The sequence below is a fragment of the Cryptotermes secundus genome, unplaced genomic scaffold (genome assembly GCF_002891405.2).
Source record: "Cryptotermes secundus unplaced genomic scaffold, Csec_1.0 scaffold1383, whole genome shotgun sequence".
In the NCBI taxonomy this organism is placed as follows: Eukaryota; Metazoa; Arthropoda; class Insecta; order Blattodea; family Kalotermitidae; genus Cryptotermes; species Cryptotermes secundus.
In genome coordinates this window covers 455,395-480,040 of record NW_019731296.1, presented here as the reverse complement: position 1 = coordinate 480,040, position 24,646 = coordinate 455,395, and the positions used below count along the sequence as shown (strand labels likewise).

At 38.0% G+C, this 24,646-nt stretch overlaps 3 protein-coding genes across 10 annotated transcripts; 1 reads left to right on the top strand and 2 right to left on the bottom strand.

Annotated features, from left to right (window-relative positions):
* The first annotated feature begins 101 nt into the window (after positions 1–101).
* On the top strand, positions 102–7,105 carry LOC111866990 (E3 ubiquitin-protein ligase CCNB1IP1). Of its 3 annotated transcripts, none has more exons than XM_023856398.2 (5): positions 102–639; positions 2,056–2,266; positions 2,359–2,450; positions 3,931–4,096; positions 6,810–7,105. In XM_023856398.2, exons 1-5 carry the CDS (start codon positions 418–420, stop codon positions 6,878–6,880), a joined length of 762 nt encoding a protein of 253 aa, XP_023712166.1. In that variant the 5' UTR covers positions 102–417; the 3' UTR covers positions 6,881–7,105. The 3 variants fall into 3 exon arrangements, with proteins under 3 accessions (XP_023712166.1, XP_023712168.1, XP_023712167.1); XM_023856400.2 differs by having other exon boundaries at positions 106–452; XM_023856399.2 differs by having other exon boundaries at positions 634–693.
* LOC111866988 (ubiquinone biosynthesis protein COQ4 homolog, mitochondrial) lies at positions 5,949–18,303 on the bottom strand. 5 transcript variants are annotated; one of them, XM_033752502.1, is made up of 7 exons: positions 18,240–18,303; positions 16,824–17,135; positions 14,111–14,213; positions 10,733–10,862; positions 10,148–10,241; positions 9,644–9,867; positions 5,949–6,474 (listed from the first exon to the last, which is right to left on the bottom strand). In XM_033752502.1, exons 1-6 carry the CDS (start codon positions 18,260–18,262, stop codon positions 9,705–9,707), a joined length of 825 nt encoding a protein of 274 aa, XP_033608393.1. In that variant the 5' UTR covers positions 18,263–18,303; the 3' UTR covers positions 5,949–6,474; positions 9,644–9,704. The 5 variants fall into 5 exon arrangements, with proteins under 5 accessions (XP_033608393.1, XP_023712162.1, XP_023712163.1 ...); XM_023856394.2 differs by lacking the exon at positions 18,240–18,303 and adding an exon at positions 17,620–18,231; XM_023856395.2 differs by lacking the exon at positions 18,240–18,303 and adding an exon at positions 18,030–18,231.
* A 2,751-nt stretch (positions 18,304–21,054) lies between these two features.
* Positions 21,055–24,470, bottom strand: LOC111866992 (ubiquitin-conjugating enzyme E2 T-like). Of its 2 annotated transcripts, none has more exons than XM_023856404.1 (4): positions 24,381–24,470; positions 22,907–22,976; positions 22,223–22,427; positions 21,055–21,701 (listed from the first exon to the last, which is right to left on the bottom strand). In XM_023856404.1, the coding sequence occupies exons 1-4, from the start codon at positions 24,397–24,399 to the stop codon at positions 21,603–21,605; spliced, it is 393 nt and encodes a 130-aa protein (XP_023712172.1). In that variant the 5' UTR covers positions 24,400–24,470; the 3' UTR covers positions 21,055–21,602. The 2 variants fall into 2 exon arrangements, with proteins under 2 accessions (XP_023712172.1, XP_023712171.1); XM_023856403.2 differs by having other exon boundaries at positions 24,221–24,461.
* Positions 24,471–24,646: the final 176 nt, after the last annotated feature.

The following is a 24,646-nucleotide window of genomic DNA, read 5'->3' as shown; positions in this document are numbered from 1 at the left end:
ACTGTCTAAGATCATATTCCCACGAGATGTAAACCTCACATGCCTATGTTGGAGAGCATGCTACAAATACATCTTTCTACAGCCTTTACATGTGTTGGCTGCAATGCAAGACTTAAATGGAAGAAAGTATTTATTTTTACACAAATTTCAAACGGCTTCCCTTAAATCTCTAACAAAAAAGGGGCTAAAAATGCATCAATCTCAGTATTCGGTGCACAGATTCTAATGAAACAATATTTCCCTTATATTCCCGCAACACGGCGGGCAAATTTTCAGTTTGCAGCTTGCTTTCTTGCTCATAGCGCGAAGATCAACGTTGAAAATTTTGTGATTGTGTGCTGTATTCGTAGTGTAGTCAAGAAGAAGTCTACCATCAAAATGAATATTTAGCATATTATACTTCGTCTTCGTATTATAATGGCGAATATGGACCTTTATTGTAATAATAAAAGGTGCAGAAAACGTTTAATTGCCTCTGCTTGGATAACAAGTTGTTCACACGCATTTTGTGATGAGGATGCTGACCAGGCATTTTTCAGCATACAGGAAAACATCATATGCCCTGCCTGCAACACGCACCTACCTGAGAAGCATGATATTGTAAAAGTGGACTTAAATCCGTCTGAAAAATTTAAATCTGTAAGCTCTTGCTCTTCTGCATGAAAGGAAACAGATTACAATTACATGAACATGGTAGATCATTACAATACTGTGACAAGCTGATTAAAAAAAAATTGTTAGAATTATTTCAAACAATACTTAAATAAGATCTAAAAATGTGTGATGGTACATTAATACAAATATTGTTTCTGAATATTAGCCATCTTTGTTTTCATTTAAAACTGTTTTATTTATTTGGACAAACTGTAGGTTTTGCCTGAAAGCGGAGACAGAATCCAGCCTCCGAACCATTTTTTAAACAAAAAACAGAATGAATAATTTCCAAAAAATATTTGTAATACTTCAGTACATTTTAATAAATTCAGGGAACTGTGTATTTTGTAAAAAGCTTTATGTTACGTATAGTATCAGTAACCAATGCACATGTCACTGTACTGTAAAATTGTTCCCACTCAGATGCTAAAATGATGTGAAAGTGGGAAAACTAGCATACTTCAAAACTGACACTTCATTTAGAAATATTTTCCAATATACTAGGTATTTACTACACTGTGTTACAAGCCCATTGAAAGTACAGAGATTTCTTTGAACATGCACAGTTCATAATGCTACAGTAATTTCCTGCATTGACACAAACATTCTGCATAAGCCATTAAACGATACTAACCCTGTTTCATATGACTAATCCTTCTTTAACAGGGATGTAATATAATTCTTAAGTTGAATTATGTATGTCATTACACACAGTTTGGAGTTGAGTTTTGAAATAACTTCCACTGCCTTTTACTGGGCCTATAAGCATTCTAGTAATATAATCTTCCTATCATTACGCCAAAGAATATTACCCTTTTGGTATAATTAGGTTTCTGGACTTGCCAATGGACAGAGTCCAGAACCCAAACAGTACTAAGTGCATGAGTGGTATGTCATCATCACAACCTTCTAGAATATTACTGTCCCTTTCTTCTCATTTTCATAACGTTAGGGGAGAAAGATGTAAAATTATACAACCCAACATATATCTGGATGAAATTATATTAAAATAGATCTTAAAGAAACGGGGTATGACAGTGTAAACTGGATTAATCTGGCACATAACAGGGACCACTGGTGGCCTTTTGTGAACACTGTGATGATTGGAAATTTCTAAATTAGCAGAGAAATCATCAGTTTCTCAAGGACTCAAAACCATGGATTTCAAATTGTGGGAAAAGAAAAATATATAGATATATTGCCTTAACCCTATTATGAGGGAAGAATGTATTGAAAGATTTCAGATATTTAGATGTGCAATTAATAATCGTACATTTCCTCACACCTCTGACACAGTACTAAAAAGTTATAAAAATGATTTGGTTGTTAAATGCTTTCTTATCCAAACATTGCATACCACAGTTCATAAAGTATTCAGAAAAATTTAATTGTATGTTAAAGATGGTTCTAGCAGGATTGCGCCCAGAGATTATTATGGATGTAACAAACCGTGCCCTTACATTTTGGCACTATCAAATGTACCAGGAGTTGCAATATCAGAAAGCTCTTAACAAGCGATCCTGTGATAATTTAACCCAGGCTGAAGAAACTTACACTACCGAAATTATGAAACTGAATGCCCTTCTGCAGAAAGAAAAAAGAAACACAGAAGGCAAGTATTTCCTGTTTCAGTTCCAGTTTTAGTATGAAATTAACATGTTCAATGATGTAATTAATGTTTCAAATTACTACCTTCTATTCTAGCTTTAGAAAAAGAGGTGGAAAATCAAGCACGTCATATGGGGGAACTACAGGACCAAGTTGTACAAAAGAATCGTCACCTGCAGAATCTTATGGTACAGTATAATCAAAAAAGTTAATTTATTTGGCGTACTAGGACTAGCGTTTTTCTCTAAAAACATATTTGCTGGTACTGACACTCAATTTTAGCCTCAAGGTTGACACACAAAATATAGTGACAGAAACACACTGTCTAACTTCAGCAAGTCTGCCAGTAGACATCATTTATTTACCAGAATGGACAGAAGGTGAAGGAAAGCATCAATCAAGACATACTGGCTTCCACTGGTAATGAAACCAAATTCACTATTGTTATTGTATACAAAAATCACTGAACTGCATCTGAAGGAGACCGCATTATCCCACTTTACTTCAAACTTTGTGTGCAATTTGAGCATCTTCAACCATCTCATAGTGTTACATCCAATTTCTGGTGCTTAGAAATGTGAATGGAAATCTTACTGTCACACGCCCAGATTTTTGTTTCACTCACAACAGTTTTACCCCACACATGCCATCATCAGGTGAGAGAAATACACAAACCCTGATAGAATTCTATCTATTTTGTGTGTCTTTTCAATTTTAAAATGTGTGTATTCAGTATTAAGTTGGATCTGACCTAATTTAACAAATTTTAAAGTTTATACTGGCTTGTAGTGTCTGGGGTATTAGGCTGACAACTCACTTCAACGTATTGCTAAGGTTATGAATCTGCACTACAGTCCCGGTGGGCCTAGGCCTACCTCCATGAACTTCTCTGTTCACTTCGGTTTTTCTAGATCTTACACACTCGGTAGGACTCCTTGGGCGGGTGATCAGCTCGTCGCAAGGCCTCTACCTGTACACAAACACAGAAAAACGCTCACAAACTAAACATCCATGCCCTGAGTGAGATTGGAACCCACGATCCCGGTTTCAAAGCGAGCAAAGACAGTACATGCCTTAGACCACCTGGCTACCATGCCCGGCTTAATACAACCTTACACTTTTTAAAATTATTTGATGTGTTCTTCATCTCTAAGGGCAATTTATTAAATATTTTTATACCTGCATAATAAACTCCTTTTTGATAAATAGTTAAATTAACTTGAGGTAGATACAAATCTTGTCTCTGTCTAGTATCAATAGTATGAGAATCAGTGTTTGATGGAAAAAGAACTTTATTTTGCAAAACAAATACTAACGAAAATATATATTGTGATGCAAATGATATTTTAACTCTTTAAATATGTTTCTACACGAAATTCTATTGCCATATCCCAAAATCACTGATAGCCTTTTCTGGAGAAGAAAAATAGTATAACTATGAGATGATACATCTTCAAGGAGCAATACTATCAACAGCCATGGGATAAACTTTACCTTTTACAGATAAGTATAGGGGGAACCTGAGAGCTATGTAAACATTTATAAATATGAATATTTATGTATAAGTACTAATGTTTCTAATAATTCCTGCATGAATAGAAAGGAAGATATTTTTATGGGGCATGAAAATGAATCTTGTATTAAATAATTACTTATTATATTCCATAGGCTATGAACAATAAATTGCGGTGCAACACATCCACTTTGCAACCAGATGACGGTTATGATGCAACTAAACCTAAAAGAAGACACTACTCCTTAGGGCTACAGACATTGAGAGACTTAAGACCTTATGATGAAGTTCTTCCTCAGAACAGTAGTGGACAAGCACAAGGCAAGTAGAAGTAATAAGCAACTCAAGTTTGCTGGTTGATGTACTGGTGTTTGGTAGTAGTGTATTATCCTTCAAGAGGCGACGTCTGGGAATCATACCAGTAGTTTCAGCTTGCACAGTATTTGAGTGTGTGTGGGTTTAGCAGCACATCAACATGCATGGTTATGTGCCTTCATTGGAGGATTTTTTTTTATTGCTAGTGGGGTGGGACTAATTCCCTTGTACTGCGGCCACTTCTGGCCTATTATACCAGTCCCAGATGATAGGTGAGGGTGATTGTGGAGCAATTGGTGGAATGAAGATTGGCAGGGAAAACTGAAGTACTCTGAGAAAACCTGCCCCAGCGCCACTTTGTCCACCACAAATCCCACTTGACCAGACCCGGGCCGCTGTGATGGGAAGCCAGCGACTAACCACTTGAGCTATGGCATGGTCTTTCATTGGAGGACAGTAGTAAAAGTAAAAAAGAAAAAGTAAAGGTATCCCTGTAACAGACTGTGGAGGCCCATAGGGTTGTTAGATGTTGAGGTTCCCACATTTACTAGACAATCTGCTCATAGATGGCACCAAGGTTGTCAGCCCTATACGCTGCCCTTTACCCAAAAGAATATTCCGGGTTCTCATTTCTGTTAGAGGCTGAGTCGACCCCAGGGCCATAGTGCAGCTGGAAGGATTAGGTCAATTGAAAAAAAAAAAAAAAGTCCAATGACCTCATCAGGACTTGAACCTGCGACCTTCCAGCTTGTAGCAGTGTCTCAACCAACTACGCTACTACATGCTCCCTGGAGGATAGTAGTTCATAGGTTATTTAATAACACTTCCAGTTGCAATGGTTATTTTGTGCTGAATGAGATGTTTGTGGTAACCTGAAAAGTTTGCACATGAAGTGGTTGTAGTGTACTTCAAAGTACTGTCCTCATATTTGCCTATAGCAAGTTAAAAACACAAAAAATGTTGATAATGATAGCAACACAGCAGATCCCAGACATGTTACAAATATGGTTAAGCTGTATATGAGACAAACTCCGTCTTAAGTGCAACAATTTAATTGTAGTTCTTTCTTCTTTCCTTCCTCTACACTACATGTTTCGGCCCTAAANCGCCCTATGTCTATAGTGCTGCAGCGGCCACTTCTTGTTTTATCGTTGTTCAGGTATTGTCTGTAATATACAAATATTCGTATTACTATCTTATGTTACGTTATGTTATTCTTATATGTTTATACTGTTATTTGTACTTACTCTGTGTAGGCTCTCTGTGCGTGTGCCGCTGCCTATCTTTAATACGTGTGCTGTATTTTATGTTGGTGAGTGTAGGAGGAGGAATGGGTAGTGGAGAGAGGGAGGTACCATTAGTCTGTATAGATTTCGTGTATCGTTTGAAATATGGGATTGCATGTTTCTGTGTGTCATTCATGTGTAGGAAGTTATAAAAACGGGAAAGAGGGGTAGACATTTGAATACATTAGAGAAATACCATATATATAAAATAAGAAAGAAGGGCGCGCGCACACACACACACACACACACTCTCTCTCTCTCTCTCTCGCGCCCATGCATTTTGGTAGGAAAACATTAAGGAAAGAGACTGCTTTGCAAACAGGAGTAGAAAGGAAGATAATATTAAAATATATTTTAAAGAAAGCCAGGAGATTGCAGAATGGATCATCTGACTCATGACAATGGCCAATGGCAAGGTCTTTTGAACACCATAATGAACCTACAAACTAAAAATATGATTCTTAATTCTGATGACTAAACTGAGTATCCTACCACATATATGGGTATGATTGGAATTACCCTAAATGCCAAAGCGCAATGACATAAAGAATGAAGTGAATAGAGGTAAAATATTAGCTTCATTCACCTTCCTCTTTTATTCTTAAAGAAAACGACAATGGTGCACAATGGATAGACAGGTGGGCTATTATGCCTAATGGTAGACAATAAAAACAGATCCTTCCAGTATTACAAGAAATTAAAAGTACTACAAAACAGATTTCTTTCCTGTTTCTTTAATATCATGAAGGTTATCAACTGGTTGCCAGACAAGGCATCACAGTCCATTATTAGGGTTGCTACTTTAAAATTCTCGACAAGCTGTGCGCGCCAACATTTCCTCCAGCACCGCTGTAAGTTATGCCACTGTAACTTGGACGTCACAGCCTCTTCAGTGAAAACAGGGTAAGCCATGGGAAGCCAAGGCTGACAACTAAGTAGGAGAAGCTATAGGAGATGTATCTTACCCCCAAAAAGTTGCCCATGTACAGGTGTGGATGACGTGCAGAAAATTCTTGACCCCTCAGCTGTCCAGCCTGCAGCCAATCACTATACCAACTGAGCTATCCCAGTACATCACCAATTGTTTTGCTCTCTCAGCTGAAAATGGCCAGGGATAGAAATGGCTCTTGAGAAAGACAGCCACTTGAGACACGTAAATATTCCCAGGGAATGGCCAACACTTGTTATACAGCAAATAATTATAAAGTTGGCTCACGAATTTCTTCACATATGCCATTGCAAACAATAGTTATGACATCTTAAGGAAATGTAAATAACTTTGCTACAAAAAAAAGCTTTGGGGCTAAGCAGTTGGGGATGAATCCACGTCCTTATTTCCATCCCTGAAACCAGTACTCTACCAACAATTACTTACATAAATCCCTGTTCAGCTGTGATTATTATTTAACCATTTCATATTTTGTGTGTTCCAGATTTTGTATTTAATCCAGTAACACCACCTACAAGACCTGATGAAAGGAGACATTTTGTAACTAAAAAGTGAGATTCATTCTTAGGAAGACAGACATGTGTACATAGGTTGAACAAAATAATGGAAACACTTCTGATACTGTACAAATTTTCTTTCTTAACATGGTGTTGGACCACCTTTTGCCGTCAATACGGCTAAAATCCTTCTTGGAATGTACTCCTACAAGTTTTGAACAGTCTCCAGCGGAATTTTATACCATTCTTCTTGATGAACATCTTCAAGTTGCTTCAGAGAGGTTGGAGGTGGGAATCTGTCACCACTTTAGTCTCCAAAACTGACCTGAGTGGCTCAATGATGTTCAAATCTGGTGATTGTGGCCAGGGAATATGTTGAACTTCACTTTCATGCTCTTCAAACCACGACTGAACAGTCCAGCTGTGTGAATGGGAGCATTGCCGTCTTGGTAAACTGCATCATTCTTTGGGAATGTCTGGGTCTTGGTATGCACCTGATTACCCAACCTGCCCATGTATTCCCTTGCAGTAATTTGGCCATGAAGGGCAATAATGGAACTGTACTACAATAACGCTAACCTAACCATTATAGAACCTACCCAGTGTTTCACTGTTGGGACATTCCGGATTATAGGCTTCCTCGGGTGTTCTCCAAACGTAAACTCTTCCTGATGTAGGGAACAGCGCGAAGAAAAACTCATCTGGCCATATGACGCGCGTTTCCACTTGTCTGATGTCCAGGTTTTATGGTCATGACAGCATCGTTTACACATCTGAATATTAGTTTCAGTAATCAGAGGTTTAGCAGTTGCAGCCTTACCGTGGATGTCGGATTTCTGAAGCTCATGTTGAACAGCTTCATGCAAACAGTCTTCAAGATGAATATTCAGTTCTGCTGTCCTGTCCACCTGTGCTGCAGTTGTGAGGGTTTTTTTTTTTTTTGAACAATCCTTCTCAATGTATGGCAGTCGCTTTCTGCCAGTGTTGATTTTCATCCCCTTTTCCTCTTCGCTGATGTGGTCTTCCAATGATTCATGTAAGCTGACAATCTTATAAACTGTCACTCTCGATACATCTAATTGTGCAGCAGTTTTTGTCACAGATGCACCACCAATGATCTGTCCTCTTTCAAAATCAAGAAAGTCTCCCATTTTCTGATTCATTCACATGGACTGTCACTCAACACAATCACTAAAGCACTGACATGAGCACTACAGTGTGTAAATAGAAAAACATTCAGTGTTGCCAACTGAAATTCTGTCAATGTAGCCAACACAAATAATATTCAATTTCTTAATGTTTCCATTATTTTGTCCACCCTCCCTATATACATGCACATGCAGCAGTGCTTTTGGTATATGAATGGATCCATGCTTGAGGATTATATTTGGAATGTATATTTTTTTGGGAAGTGCTCCAGGAGAAAATCTCATACAGTGGTTCAAGAGACAATGTGAAAATTTATTAAAATGTATTTATGAAGCACTGACTTGATGTTAAGATTTTAACTGTGAAGTCTTTAAATCAAGACATTTCATTGAAAAAAAAAAAAAGTGAACATCTTACATAATGAATTTAATTTAATGGAAACACTTTTGTAATTTTGGCTTTGGAATAAACCTGGACCCTAAAGCCATCATAGTATCTTACTACTTGGTCTACAAAAGCCACGGGAAAATGAGACTGCTATTCCAGCCATAGACAATTAATATTCAAAGTGTTAACAGTTGGATTTAATCTCTGTAGCCTCATTCCCAAAAGAGGAAATGCATTACTTCCTCCTCACATGGAAAGCAAAAGACCAGATTCAATTCTCAACCAAGGGGATAAAAAAAATTCTTCCACAAAACTTATATTTCACCTACTGCTCTTTTTTGCAAACTACTTCCAAAGAGACAGCACCAAATAAGACACTTTTCTTCGCAACAGAAATTATAATTCTCTAATCTCTTACTGTATGTAATTTAATTTGATTATGTGCATTAAGAAGTGCAAATTACAAAACAACTTGAACATCCCAATAATAATAATAAACACGTTTCAACACAGTATTGTTCTCATCTTAATAATCAGGTCTGCCATAAGGCAAGCTGACTAAAGGCATCTTCAATTCCTCATCAGTAAAAATGATGTTAAATTCTCATAAATATTTCGTAACTAGTACTCCTACTATACTATTTTAATTTCTCTTTCCATTCATACTAGACAGACGTCCAGTTCCTACTTCATGGGACACAAATGTCTAGTACAAACGATCAGCTGGTTAAGAACTGGTGTATTGTGAGATGTACACTGTGTGGACAGAAATTGTTCTGAGCTTCCAGAGGGAGGGGGGGGGGGGAGGGAGTGTGTGTGTATGTGATTTAAATATCTATGTTAAAAATAAAAGTTATGGCAAAGAACTATGGTAATTCCTATGAGGCAGACCAAAACTGAACTTTTGTTCACTGGTTTTTGTTAAGGTATAAATTTGTAAAACCTGCAGATCACACACTTACAGCACCATTTACAAATGATAACAGTCAAGTTAAATACTATATTCTAACAAATACAGTTTTTCTAACCTTTAATTAGGATGATGGTAAGGTAAAGCTATCCCTGTACCAGGCTTGGATACATATAGGGTTGAGAGATGTTGAGGCTCCCACATTTCCTACACAGCCAGGGGTGATGTTGTCAGCTTCACGCACCAACCGACCTTTACCACCTTGTATTAATTTCTGTTAGAGGCTGAGTCAACCCCAGGGCCACAGTGTGGCTGGGAGGATTAGGTCAACTGAAAAATCCAATGGCCTCATTGGGAATGAAAGCCATGACCTACCTTTTTGTAGCACAGTGCCTCAACCAACTACGCTACCGTTGTGCCCCCAATATCATCTTCATTAAGACTTTGGAACTTGTAGTGCTTTGATATGTAGCTCTTTGTGAAGCTCTTTGATGGGCTGCTCCCAGCGATGTTCATAAAACACATTCATGAGGAACTTGCAATTTGTTCCAGTCTCGATGGCCCATGGTAGATAATATTTCACATACTTCTGTCGCTGCCTGTAAGGTCATAATTATCTAGATTTAAATGACAAAAGTTTAGTTTGTGTCTGAAGTAAGGCTGCCCAGTGATTTCAATATCCTAGTAGTACAAGATTATTAAGTAATGAACTTTCTTGTCATACAGTATTCTACATCATCCACTTATTTCATCCCTCTTATAATATTTATTTCACCTTTGTAACTTTTTAATATCATTTCCTTCGAAATAATTTTAATTAACTGAACTGAGATTTGTATTAAATAAAACACTAAACACTCACACAAACAAGTTCCTTACTTTGGATACAGCCGAAGGGGTCCAAACAAAGCTCCACCCACACACATTGGAAGACGAGTCTGAATTGCTTCAACCCACTTTACCGTAACTTCGCCTGAGGAAAATTTGAAGAAAACTGATAACAGCCAATGAAAATGAAATTATGTAACACAGTGGACAGCTTTAGCAGTAAAGACTAATTGGAAAGTAACATGATGAAAGCAGGCGTGGTGAGGAAAGGAACTAACTCTTGACAGACTACAAATATCATGAAATCAATATTCATAACAGTAACTAACTGAGGCATGTGACAGGAATATTCACAGGATGCTCTCACTTAAAAGGATATCTACACAAACAGGGACTAATAGTTCCACATGTAAAAGGTGACATAACAAAGTCAAAATGACTTAACATGTCCTTTGCGGCTGTCTGGTTTTAGCTGATGCATGATTTCATGAAAACATACGACTATCAAAAGGCATCAATAAGAAACGTACCATATTCATTTGAAGAGAGGGATGCATAACAGACTGGAGTCAGTGCATTGCAAGGGTTGGAATGGCCCATCAATTTATTGATTATGTTACTTTAAATGATAATTACCTAGCATGTTTGTAGGCATTCCAAGTATGGTGTGGAACAGGTCATGAACTTCTCGATACCGCTGTATAACATATGCAAGTTCTATGTCATCCACAAACTGCACTGGTAACCGAGAATCTGGCGTCACTTTCTGAAAATAAGAATGAGCAGGATTTGAGTTCTCAGCCCATTGGTTATGATGAGTTGTATCTTCTGAGATACAGCACTGCAAAGCCTCACTTTACACGCTCACTCCCATCTTCAATGCAACTTCGTTTACAGTTACTCCTTAATTTAAAATAATGTTAAAATTAAACTGCTACATGTTTTGGCCTTACTTAGCCATCCTCAGGTAACTGTTCACTTGTTAAAATTGTTACAATGTATCAATTAAAATATTTCAATGTTATTCCATTTTCCTTGTTCACTCAGTAGCATGGTTGGTTGAGACACTATGCTACAACCAGGAAGGTCGTGGGTTTAAGTCCCGATGAGGTCACTGGATTTTTTCAATTGACCTAATCCTTCCTGCCGCACTATGGCCCTGCAGTCAACTCGGCCTCAAACAGAAATGAGTACAAGGACTCTTCCTGGGGGGTAAAGGGCTGCCAGGGCATAACGCTGACAATCTTACCGCCACCTGGTAGTTAATTATCTAGAGAAAATGTGGGAGCCTCAACATTTCACAACCCTGTGGGCCTTCAGCGCCTGCTGCAGCGATGGCTTTACCATACCATTCACTCATTAAAATACTTGTACATATGCTTGAGAACATCACTCTATCATTCCACGCGATGCCTTCTTGTGATGTCACTGTTTGTGTATATTTTAACAAGTGAACGATAAAAATGGAATAACATTAGAATATTTTAACTTAAGAACTAATGCAGTCTAGCAATTTCAACAAGTGCACAGTTGCCTGAGGATGACAAAGTATGCCCGAAATGTGTTTACCAGCATGGTTGTACCTGTGCTTAATTAAGCACTACGCCATGAAGGCATATGGTGGAGTGGATGCAAAGATACAAACTTTCTTGGCCTCTGCATTAGCTGGAGGTGAGTGGTCAGCTTCATACCCCGGCCGCTTTACTGCTGGGGAAAGAGCAGCCCCCCCCCCACAATGCCCATTGGATACGAGGTTGAATGGACCCCAGAGCCTGTATGGCTGGTGTGGAGAAAATTCCTGACACCACCAGGACTGGAACCCAAACCCCTCAGTCATCCAGCCCATAGCCAGTCATTATACAGACTACACTCGAAATATGTAACAGTTTATTTTCATTTAAGTTTTAATTATAAACAAAGTTGCATTACGGACAGGAGTGGTTGTGTAAAGTGATACACCAATGTAACACGATGCTGAAATACAATAATGCCATGTGGTCCGTTGAAACTCATCTGATGTTTCAGACGAACATGTTACCCCCTCCTTCAGGGTCAAAGAATAAGCCAAGCAACAAACTGGCATGAAGCAGCTAACAAGAAGAGCCAAATCATCAGTTTATTTTCAACAGACTACGTGGCTTTATATCCCAGATGACAGACCCCTTGAAAGATAAACAAATTCAAATAGTCAACTTTAACAATTAGGACGCAGTGACTTTCTTATGCAGTTTATGGTCTTCTGAGAGGCGACATCAACAAGTACCCTGAAGATGAGTCAGCAGGTTTCTCCAGAACACATATATCTACCAGATGACGTGGTGTCACACCTCGGAAGATCGTAATCTTTAGCAGAGAGACAGGTTTGCTGTTACCTTAGAAAGCTGTAATTAGTTGTTCCCCAATATTCACCATGTTGTACAGGGTAATTTGCTTGAAAGAGGACCTAATTTAATAATCATAAATCACACAATAATCTACCAACAGAAATGAAACTTGGCCAGACCGTGTATTTTTAAACACTGGTCCAGCATCCGCCTGCCCAATCAATGCATTTTTTTCAGACTGTGATTCCACCTGTAACATACTGTAACATATTTGCACAAAGCAAGAATTGTGGAGTCACAACAGTTGGCCATTACTAGTCTGTGGCCCGTAAACAACATTTCCTTCAGTTTGTGATTCCACCTGTAACATACTGTGACATATTCGCTGAAAGCAAGAATTGTGGAGTCACAACAGTTGGCCATTACTAGTCTGTGGCCCGTAAACAACATTTCCTTCAGTCTGTGATTCCACCTGCAACATACTGTGACATATTCGCTGAAAGCAAGAATTGTGGGGTCACAACAGTTGGCTGTTACTAGGCTGTGGCCTGTAAACAACATTTCCTTCAGTCTGTGATTCCACCTGTAACATACTGTGACATATTCGCTGAAAGCAAGAAATGTGGAGTCACAACAGTTGGCCGTTACTAGGCTGTGGCCCGTAAACAACATTTCCTTCAGTCTGTGATTCCACCTGTAACATACTGTGACATTCGCTGAAAGCAAGAATTGTGGAGTCACAACAGTTGGCCGTTACTAGGCTGCGGCCCTTAAACAACAGAGAAATAGTGTTTCCTGTATAGTACACGCCAATGGTTGCACATGCAACAATTGAATGTGTCATGTGATCACTATACAACTGCACTGCACCATATGAGCAATATTTTCTATGCGCTCTGTGATGAGATGTTATAAGCAGGAGCAGTTAGCTGGAGTCAGTCAGTCCGTGAGTGAGAGAATTGCTGCGGCACAGTTGTTGTGAGCGCTGTTAGAAGCTGGTAGCCAAGGCCAGGAACCATTAGGGAACCCAGAGGGGGAACATCCACTACCGCAAGCCGCTACCAAGCAACAGCACGTACGCGGGGGGCAGTAAAATGTAGTCGTGCACCGTATCAAAATGCGCAAGAAATCCAGTCATGAATACAAACCCTGTCTAGAGTCACACTATATTATGTGATGATATGTGAACATGGAGAGTCATGCTAGTCCGTCTCCAAACATAGGAAAACAATTTGATCGTGATCATCGTCTATAACCCAACTAACAACAAATCTGTCAAGGTACGAACTTGCCAAGTTTAATTTTCGTGGGTAAATTACTGCACGATTGTTCCAGGTCGCCTTCAAATGACTCACCCTGCATTATTCAGTGTTGTTACTTACACATTACGCACGGGCGGCGCCACAGCTCAAGCGGTTGGTTGCTGGCTTTCCACCACGGTGGCCCGGGTTCGATCCCACGTCTCGTCAAGTGGGTTTTGTGGTGGACAAAGTGGCACTGGGGTAGGTTTTCTCAGAGTACTTCGGTTTCCCCTGCCAATCTTCATTCTACAAATTGCTCCACAATCACCCTCACCTATCATCTGGGGCTGGTACAATAGGTAAGAAGTGGCCGCAGTACAAGGGACTTATTCCCACCGCACTAGCACTTAAAAAAAAACACACACACAAAATAATTCAAAACATCTTACATTTGAATCCAGGAATTTTATGTATGTTCTCCCAAGAGTTCCATCTGGCATCTGTCGAAGTTTCTCCAAATCAACTGTGCGGGAATTTATTCGTGGCCTATTCCTGTAACAGAAACATGTTCGGTAATAAGTCAACATTTCTTTGCATTTGGACAACTGAATGAAACTATAATACTAGCCAAGTCCGCACAAACCAAAGGCAATGTTCAGAATCCAATTTCTTGCTGTCCTGTCTCTCCTTTCAGAATCTGACTTCTTAAACGTTCAAAGTCTGAAATTGCTGCCTCCAATCTCACGGCACAAGAGTAAAAACAGAGACACCGGTTCCTCCAAGACATCAGTCAGTATCACAATACACAGAGCTACATCCCAAGAGTGTAACCACGACGTAACCGCCTGCCACTCACTTCAATTTAGGGTATAGGGTTAACTCTGACATAGCTGCTCACTGCGAGTCACATATTAACAACGCCGAGGAATCACGCGAAGATGTAGCTTCACTGAAGGGGGGCTCACTGGTTTAGGCACTCCCCTACCTCACTAAAAACCCTCACTGAGACTGTGTTACCCTTTTATCGTTGTAAATATTGGACTCTTAGATCCACGTATATAAAGTCTTAGGCGCCATTTCAGTCGAAGAACAAAGGATCCTTCCTCACAGCCATGCGCATGGGCCTTGGTTTCAACAAGAGTCAACCAATCGAAACAACAATGTAACAAATACTTTATTGGGATGCACACATTACATGATTAACTAACTATTACTGCTTTTACTCAGTACAGCCCCTTTGTTCAGGGTGAAAAACTACTTATTCGACCACGCCGTTTCGAAATCTAGACGCATCTGTTCGAAACAAAAAACTGCACACGAAAGCAAACGATTAAAAGTGATCTATATTCACCTCACCTCAAAGTTAGAAAAGATGGTCACATAACTGATTCAGATGAGTTCAGGTGAGTTAATTTCTGAGTTCAATCATTGAGTCGTAAGAGAATTCAGAAGTTCAGTGTTCAGCTGCGGAGGGGTAACCAGTGGACAACGGAAGCTGAAGAAGTGACCAATTCATAAATCAGAACCAAGTTGGTCACAGTGGAAGAGAAGACACTCGTAGTCCAGTAAGGAATGGAGCTAGTCTTAGACAGTCACTGATTCTGAGCTGTCATAATTGGTTGTAATTAAGAAAGAGATATTGTAATAGAAGTGACAATAAATCCAATCCAGAACCCAGTATTATTAGTCACACAAACCCCTCATACTTGACAATATTAAAACTGAAATGGCTCAATAATGTTTCATAACAGTACCAAATTTCATGAACATTCATCCAGCAGTTCCAGTTGAAACATGTGGACAGATGTACAGACAGACATGACCAGCCCTGTATGTGTTCATTTCATGCACACTGTGCAAGGAGAACATAACACATAGTACAAATAGAAAGTAATAATCCTTAAGAAGACTGGTTTGACAGTGGTCATGACAGATGTAAAAAAGGTACAAACGTAGGAAAAGAACTTACAAATAAAAATAAGCAAACAGCTAAATAAAATAAAAAGGAAATGTGGGGAACCCAAAGGAGGATAAAGGAAAAGAAACACAAAATTATGTACTAAACAGGACACCCCAAAAGACCATAAAAGAAAATCTTAATAGTCAGTGCTGCAAAAATCTTAAATCTCAAATAAATTATACAATTCCTAGTTCCCTTCCAGAAGGAAAGAGACCACTAGATAGAACAAGGCATAGGTGGGTGGACAATAAATGATAAATGATATGAACTCCGTCCCAAGTGCAAACAATATATTATATGTCCTTGATCTTGCGCTCCTTTACACTACATGTTTCGGCCTCAAACGGCCATCATCAGGTGTATACACTCACGTTGCTGTTACACTGCACTTAGTTTAAAATTTAACATTTAAAAACACATTGTTCCTTTCCTTGTTATTATGAGCATCTACTTCGTTGATATCTGCCTGGCTTAGGCACACGTAGTAAAGAATAGCAGCAGCACGCACACAGGGAGACTACACAAAATAACTGTACAGTGCTGGAAACAAGAACTAGCCGCTGCAGCATTATAGACATAGGGCGAGTAAACCTGACAATTTTAAATTTTAAAATTTGAGAAAAATTTTAAAGGATTTTCAAATTAGAACTAAAGATTTTATAAGTGCTAACGTGTGCAACAAAAATAATCTATAAACCAGACAGATATCAACGAAGTAGATGCTCATAGTAACAACGAAAGGAACAATGTGTTTTTAAATGTTAAATTTTAAACTAAATGCAGTGTAACAGCAACGTGAGTGTATACACCTGATGATGGCCGTTTGAGGCCGAAACATGTAGTGTAAAGGAGAGCAAGATCAAAGACATATAATATATTGTTTGCACTTGGGACAGAGTTCATATCATTTACCGTATAGAGTGCAACATGATGCTTAAATATAATATTGGGTGGACAATATTAATATGGATCTTAGAGAGATAAGATGGGATGGTATGGATTGGATTGATCTTGTTCAGGATAGGGGTCAGTGGAGGCTCTTGTGAACACAGTAATGAACCTTCAGGTTCCATAAAATGCTGGGAAATTCTTGAGTAGCTGCAGAATTGGCAAGGGCTCAGCTACATAAGTAAGTAATCCCTAGTTCCCACTGCTTACCTTAGACATCTAGGTAAGATCTGATACCTTCAATGTAAATTTACCTAAGAATTTCTTGGCCTTCATTATCTGATTGCATCTTCTGCAGCATGTACTTAATTGCAGTGTCTCCTGCAGTTTCCCCCATCACCGCAATCATATCTGCTCTCATAGGGTCCAACAGCGAAACAGCAGCTGAACCAACAGCTAACAGGAACTTCTGGAATCTTGTCGTTTCTATGTGGGATGATGAGAAATCTTCCTCAAATTTGATTCTATTGAGATCATTTACGTCCGCAAAGAATCTTCGTGGTACAATACTGGTCCTGCTCCAAGTGCAACGCAGTTGGTACACTCTTTGCAGTTTCCTAAGCATACTGAAAGAGATGTGAAGGGCAAACCTCCATTAATACTGAGACACCAAGCAGGCTGGCATGGTAGTAATGCTCCAGACTCATATCCAAGAGGTGCTCAGTTCAAACATTGTCCACGATACTAGATATCCTAATGTCTTTCATGGTTTCTTCTGTCTATCCAGTCAAGTACGTTCATTAGCACATTACCATTTCTTTTCAAACCCCTTCCAATTTCATCAATCATTATACCATTCCACAGCATACAGCCTATAACTGACAGCATCATAAAATAATTCCACTTCCAAAATAAATGTTACTAGTTATTTATTCATGGTTTTACCTTTGGGGGCTGAGGATAACCATGACAAACTTAGTAAGGACATTTGATATCCTCACTGAGCTCTTTAAATGCTAATCCATCTCTATGTACAATAAAACTGAAACCAAAATTAAGTGAGTGTCCAACTATACAACACAGCTTTAAAAGAAAACAGCCTAGGCTTACATGTCATTCCTGGACTCCAAATGCTTACAGGACATCAAACATAACCTCTTAATAATGAACCCCATGAATTACTGTACGATACAGACACGTCGTTAAATCGATAAAAAAATCCTGTAACACAGCAACACCGTTCTCAGTTGAGTATAGGTATAGATAGTAAGATGTAGGTACGGCACGTCAAACGTGGTCTTTATATTTAATGATTCACAAGGACACCTTTACACAGGTTAAAATCATTGTCAGATATCATTTTAAATTGATACAAAACATATTTATTGTTAATCTGTGGCACTTCTGTATGATATATATCTCATACAATAGTTGCTGCACTTTTTCAAATGGACTACACGATGTGCTACGAACTGAGCAAGACTACTTCTAATCATCTCAATAACACGTGGTTGACGTACACCAACGTACGGTGCGAACACACACATGGCAAATGCATTGCCTTTAGCAACATTCCCCGAATGAAATACGGCACTGTCAGGTACCTCTTCCGAGTGTAGCGTTATTCAATTCAACTGAACTTTGAAGGACGTCCACATTACAGATTTTACAATGGCTGAAAAATCAACAAGCAGACAAAATTACAACATGAAAATAACTGAATGTGGTGCCTCTTATTTGAACATGAACCCATGATTCATCTTTACCATTTATTCACGTGCTGCTACCTATTAGGGCAACAATTGACGGCGGCAGCTCAATCGATAATAAGGTTCTTCACATAGTGAACTAATTATTACATCCAAATTGATGTCTGTCGTTTTTTGGTCGCTTCCGTTTTCTTCTTCCATGAAGCTTGTACTTGTTTACTAATTTTACAATTCTGTTTTCTTCCAAGTATCCTCTTTATGCATACCATTCCCACAGTTCTTCCACCTCACATTTTGCATTCATGAGGAAAATTGCATAATGTGGGGCTTCATGACGTGTACCCTTCACCAGATAAAATTAGAATGAGTATGCCAAAGAGGATGAAACGAGCAGGACATTTAACATGCATTGGGGGGGGGGGAAGAGACATACAGGGCGTACAGGGCTTTGGTGTGAAAGCCAGAAGGAAAGAGACAACTAGGAAGACCTAGGTGGGAGTAGAGTTAAATGGATCTTACAGAAAATGGATGGATGGACTCATCTGGTTCAAGATAGGGACCAGTGGTAGGCTCTTGTGAACATGGTAATGAATCTTGGGTTACATAACGTCGGGAAATTTTCGAGCAGCTGAGCAACTGGTGGCTACTCAAGAACTCAGCTCCATGGTGTTGATTAGGTTCTTATTTTTCATTTAATAATATTCTATCACCTGAATTACTGTAGTGTTCAGGGCCAAAGAGCTAATATTCAGAAACAGAAGGAGGTAATCACTGGAAAGGTGTTCTTCAATTTGGAAAGCATATATTTTCCACGTGTTCTCTTGTCATTTTACATGCGTGACTGGCCTTGACATTGTTTGTCTGTACAAATATTGAATTGGAGCTATTACAATTCACAGCTTCACTCCATTAAACATGTAATATAATTTATTTAAATACATACTGTGAAAGTAGCCATCTCAAACAAGCTGATTTTCTCTACATTATGGTAATGACCTTTATTCAAAGCTTTAACACATTTATGTAAGTACTGAATCACATTACCTCATATAAAATATAACAATGAGTTACTATCCATGATTTATTTTCTTTAAATGTCTTATTTGTCATGTCACAATTATAATTTTCCTTCCATGTTGTATTTTCTCCATCAGCAGAAACAAATACAAATTTACTGTTCCACCAGATCTACTGACACCTTGTTCATAAAAATGAGAAACATATTAATTATATGCATTATGAGACACATATTTGACATCAGGTACACAATCTTTGTATCCAGTAAAATCCAAAATCAAATTTCCCTGACAACCTTCAGCATTGAAGTTAATACAAAATTCCACTGAAACTCATCAAATATTTTCAGAGATGATACGTACATGGAGATGGACAGAATATATTCTTTTCGCTGTGTTACCTATTTTATGCATAGAACGCTCAAAAAAGTTTTAATAAAGCTATTATTTTCTTTACTGAATTAAAATTGATTAGAGCAGGGGTGGCCAAACTTACTGAACATTGGTGTCGCATACAAACGTTTTCAGAAGTTCGGGAACTGAAGGAAAAACAGACAGGATGGCACTGGTGTTTAGATACGTGCGTTCCAACCTGCAGATGTTTTATATTTGAACCATCTATAAAGAAAGAATTTTTTGTCTATAAGCCGCAATAAGTGCTAAAAAAAGAGTTGGATGTGCTCACAAGCCACTGTTTGGCCATGTCTGCTACAGATCAGTTTTAACAAAACAGAAAATAACACATATTACTCTGTAAATAATTTTTCTGTAGATATTATCTGTATAGTTCATGCCTCAGAAAATACATTAGTTTTTAAACAAAATATATAAAAACATTATAACATTATATCATGTAAAATAACTCGATTTATCATACTAAGCTAAACCAACAAACCACTCTGAAATAATAACACCACAACAAAATGACACCTCACTACAGGCATCTCTGACAAGCTCAAATTCCATGCACAGATTGTTTCCAGATTTGGCTCCTAGGTTGTACATGAGATGTCAAGCAGTAGCAAGGCAGTGGTTGCATCTGCACTCTGGGAATGAGGAGGGTAATGCACTGTGACCAAGCCCTGTTATAACCTATACACATCCTACGATCCTTATCTCAGTTACTGGAGTTGACCAAATCCAATTTGCATTCTGTTGAGATCGGCCAGAAAACAGTGAAATGTTTGGTGTAAACTATTGTAGAGATATTATTAAAAATGCTCCTTACTGATCTACTCTTAACTTACTCATGGTTATGTTTATTAGGCACCTGCTTGAGACCTGAATCTACAAATACATTTCTTAATCAAATAGGTTCTGAAATAAAAATGTCTTTAGTAATGTTTAAGGTCTTTCAGTTTAAGGTTTAAGTTTAAAATTTAGTAATGCTGTATGCATACATTTTTCATTCTCATTACAGTAATTCATTACTGCCACTAGTGAAACACCCGTTGAAAAGTCAATGGGAGAACTTGACAATTGCCATTCTGCACTCTAGTTAGGGCTCCACACATGACTCTTCCATTGAGGGACTAATAAGGATCATATTGAGAGTGGGACCTAGAGACTCATGTAGAAGTCTTTTTAAGAAACTACGTAGATATTTTACCATTGTCATGTGACTATATTTTTTTCTTTGATGTTGTTTGTGACAGATAATCAAAATAATTTGTGTTCAGGTTCAGAGGTTCATGGCCTGAACACTAGAAGCAAAAACCAAATTTATATTCCAACTTCAAATATTTCAGTTTTCCAGAAGGGCACTACATTTACTGGTACAGATTGCCAGAGACCATTCAATGTATTAGGAAGGATAGAACAAGTTTTAAAAATAATTTATTTTTCATATCTCATGAATAACTCATTTTATGCAGTTGATGAATTTTTTGAGCATACAGTAAATAATTACAGTGTTCTTTTAGCTTTGTATTGTCATTCTGCTTTGTTTGTGTTATGCTTGTGACCAGTTTCATGTCCATTGTATTCTGGACTTGTGAGATGTGAAGTATATGTATGTATGTATGTATGTATACCTCATAGTCCTTGAGGGTTATTTTGAAATCATGATTTTACAAATATGCATACTATGAACTTGGAAAGTTCTGGAAAGACAGCCTGATAAAATAAGCACAGTGATAACAGTACAGAGTTTTCCTTTTCCAGACAAAGAACACTATGATACTGCATGATGACAATGTAACACTAATTGACACACTGTCATTTACTGCCATCTTCTGATTGTATCATAAGTAATCAGGATTAGCTCTGCATTTGTTTCCGTCAAAATGACCTAATACCAAAGTAACAAATCACAAAATCACAGCCTTGCTTAGACTATTTGTGTACTGAATTATTTTCAAATTGTTATCTATTCATTTTCCTTTGACATGTTTTGAAATGCATGTTTCCTTGTCCATTCTTTAGCCTTCCTGACATACTCGGGCTTGTTGAAACGGTACTCGTCGGCCTGCAAATGAATCCGGAAAGCTCAGATCAGGTTCACACTTCAGAAGCACCAGGTTGCCTAAAATGTACATATTTTAGACCTCAAAGACTGTGTCTTCTTTTGCTTGTTGAAACGGTACTCGTCGGCCTGCAAATGAATCCGGAAAGCTCAGATCAGGTTCACACTTCAGAAGCACCAGGTTGCCTAAAATGTACATATTTTAGACCTCAAAGACTGTGGCTCCTTTTGTTAGAAATGAGAAGCAAAGTACAACAGTTTCCACAAACAATTTTTGAACACCTGATGAGGACTGATGTTGGTTGAAACATGTACTGCAACGTACAGAAACTTTTAAATAAGGTTTAAAAGATGCACTGTGTTTATGCAAAAATATTTTAAATAAGTATTAGAAGGACGCGTTGCAAGTAAGACAGTGAACCACTGGCATCTGTTGAAAAATAAGTGATGTGCAACAGGGTGCTACAATATAATATTATGAAAAGTAACCAAAATTTTGGAACACATAACATTTGTGTACTCACAATATCTGTCATAAGGGGATCATCAGGATTTGGTTGTGCTAGCAACATTTGTACAGAAGTCAGCAAGCCGCTAAGTGTTATCACTGGACGCCACGTTCCTTTTGGGGGGAGACGTAGCAAATCAAGGCATATCCGTCCAGCTACATCTACATTTGGATGGTACACTGGGGTTATGAAACGCATGCATGGAGGTTCAAATGGGTATCTGCAAAATATAATCAAATTCTGATTACTAAAGAACAAACAATTAGTTCCCAGAAGAAGCTCTACAGCACAGACTTCTGATCCTTATCCTGTCTATGTTGAATTAACTGGATATAACCTATGTATCATATTTTCAATACTGACATATAAACAATATTTTATAAAATCAAATCCAAACATGATTTAGAAACATGGGTGACATGAGTGTGGATTTATGTGGAAGTTAAATTATGGTTGTCACTCCCCAAATATTTTTGTGTATTCAGGTTTAATGACAGTTTTGAAAATTTATCAAAAAGAAATTGATAAATTTTCAAAACTGTCATAAAACCTGAATACACAAAAATTGATAAATTTTCAAAACTGTCATAAAATCTGAATATACAAAAATATTCAGCGAGTGACAACCATGTCACCCCCATCTTGTCTCAACACAAACTTTCTATTTAGAGTTCATAAAATAGCAAATGGATTACTTACTTCTCTGGAATTTGTATCTCAATTTTAAAAACACCAGATTCATATGGTGTATCCTTCATCCCAATAATACCTAAATAAGAAAATGAAGAAACAGGATGTGTCCAATTAAGCCATTAAATTCACCATAAACATGATTCTATTATCCTTAATTCAATAATTAAAATGTAACTGAAATTTAACATTACACGTTCTTTCCTGAAGAGTAAAATATCGTTTAAAATTGAGATTAGAACATACAGAACAACCGTACTTGTTATGGCATTAGCCTACAAACAAATTCGCTGCAGCTGTCAATTCGCTGAATGCAATAGCATAAAACCTGCCCATCATCCAAAGTTTGTCATTTTCTCATACAGACAGCAAGGATATGAATCAGACCTCTCACCTCTATCTCATGCAAAAGTCTGAGAAAGGAACAAATGCTTCATCACCTACAACAGTATATGGAATGGTGTACAGAGAAAAGTTAAAATTGGTTTGTTGGTCATTTTATGATGCCATCCGTACCTATACTATATAGCACTCAATGTCAAATGACTGATGACCTGGAATAGATTTTAAAGGAAGTAGTCACAGCATAACTCAGTTACTATCATGGCCTTTGATTGAAAGGACAGAGGAGAACCACAAAAAAAAAAATCTGCCAGGAAAAACAATGTCTCCAACTGTGACTACAACCAAGCACCTATTGAATACAAGTCTTCAGTGTTACCAGCACATCAACCCTCTTATTAGATCTTGGTGAAATTCTAGTTTTCAGAACCACAAGGGAACTAACACCATTCCCTAGCAACATCAAGTCAGAACCTACCCTAAGGTTTGCATTATCATAACAAAAAAGGTGTAACATTGCAAAGCAGAGGTTGACACCAGCAAATACCACTGACTGCTTCTATTTACTAGAATTTTGCTTAAATTTCTTCACACATGCAGTTTGTAATCGAACTAAACAATTTCATCAGATTGTTCAATTTCCAAAACACGATGTGCAATAGCAAATACTGGTAAATACTGCGATGTACTCCAGACGAAGGTCGGGTAAGTTAGGTTATATCAATCCAGACTGCTTTTAATGTAACATTATTTGCGGTCTCTAGTCCTGTCATGTCGTGGGGTCATCGTTGCTAGCACGTAAGAGAAACCATTACTAATTACATTACCTGCCATTGATTTCGATTATTTTTGGCACTAGGTCTAACAAAAACCATTCTAATATACCTAATGTTTGTTACCATATTCTAAAGTCATATTTACTGGACTGAAATTGCTAATCGTAAGAATGAACCACATTCGAAGCTACGATATGAAACTTACTAGCATCAAGAACATCAAGAGAATCTCCTTTCTGAACACAAGAAATTCCAGGCGGAGGATTTCTTATTATGTTCTCGAGTTCACGTTTTATTCTAGAAGACTTCTGCATTATGTTTAAGGCTTACTACAACGTTACGTATAAGGTTAAGATTATACGTACAACCGTACAACGCACCCATTTCCCGCCTCTCCCACGGCCAAAGACTTTCAGTGCTCAAATATTTGTCGGTCGTGAACCGTGAATAACATATCAAAGATGAGCCACCAGACACAAAATGCAAACGAGAGTCATCTACTGGATTATTCAGCTAACAAATTAGTGGCAACAGGGGGGGGGAATGTGACAAATTCACACAAGAGATTTTTTTACTTAATTAATTAATTAATTTATTTACTTCATATCCATGGATCATTATACATGATATA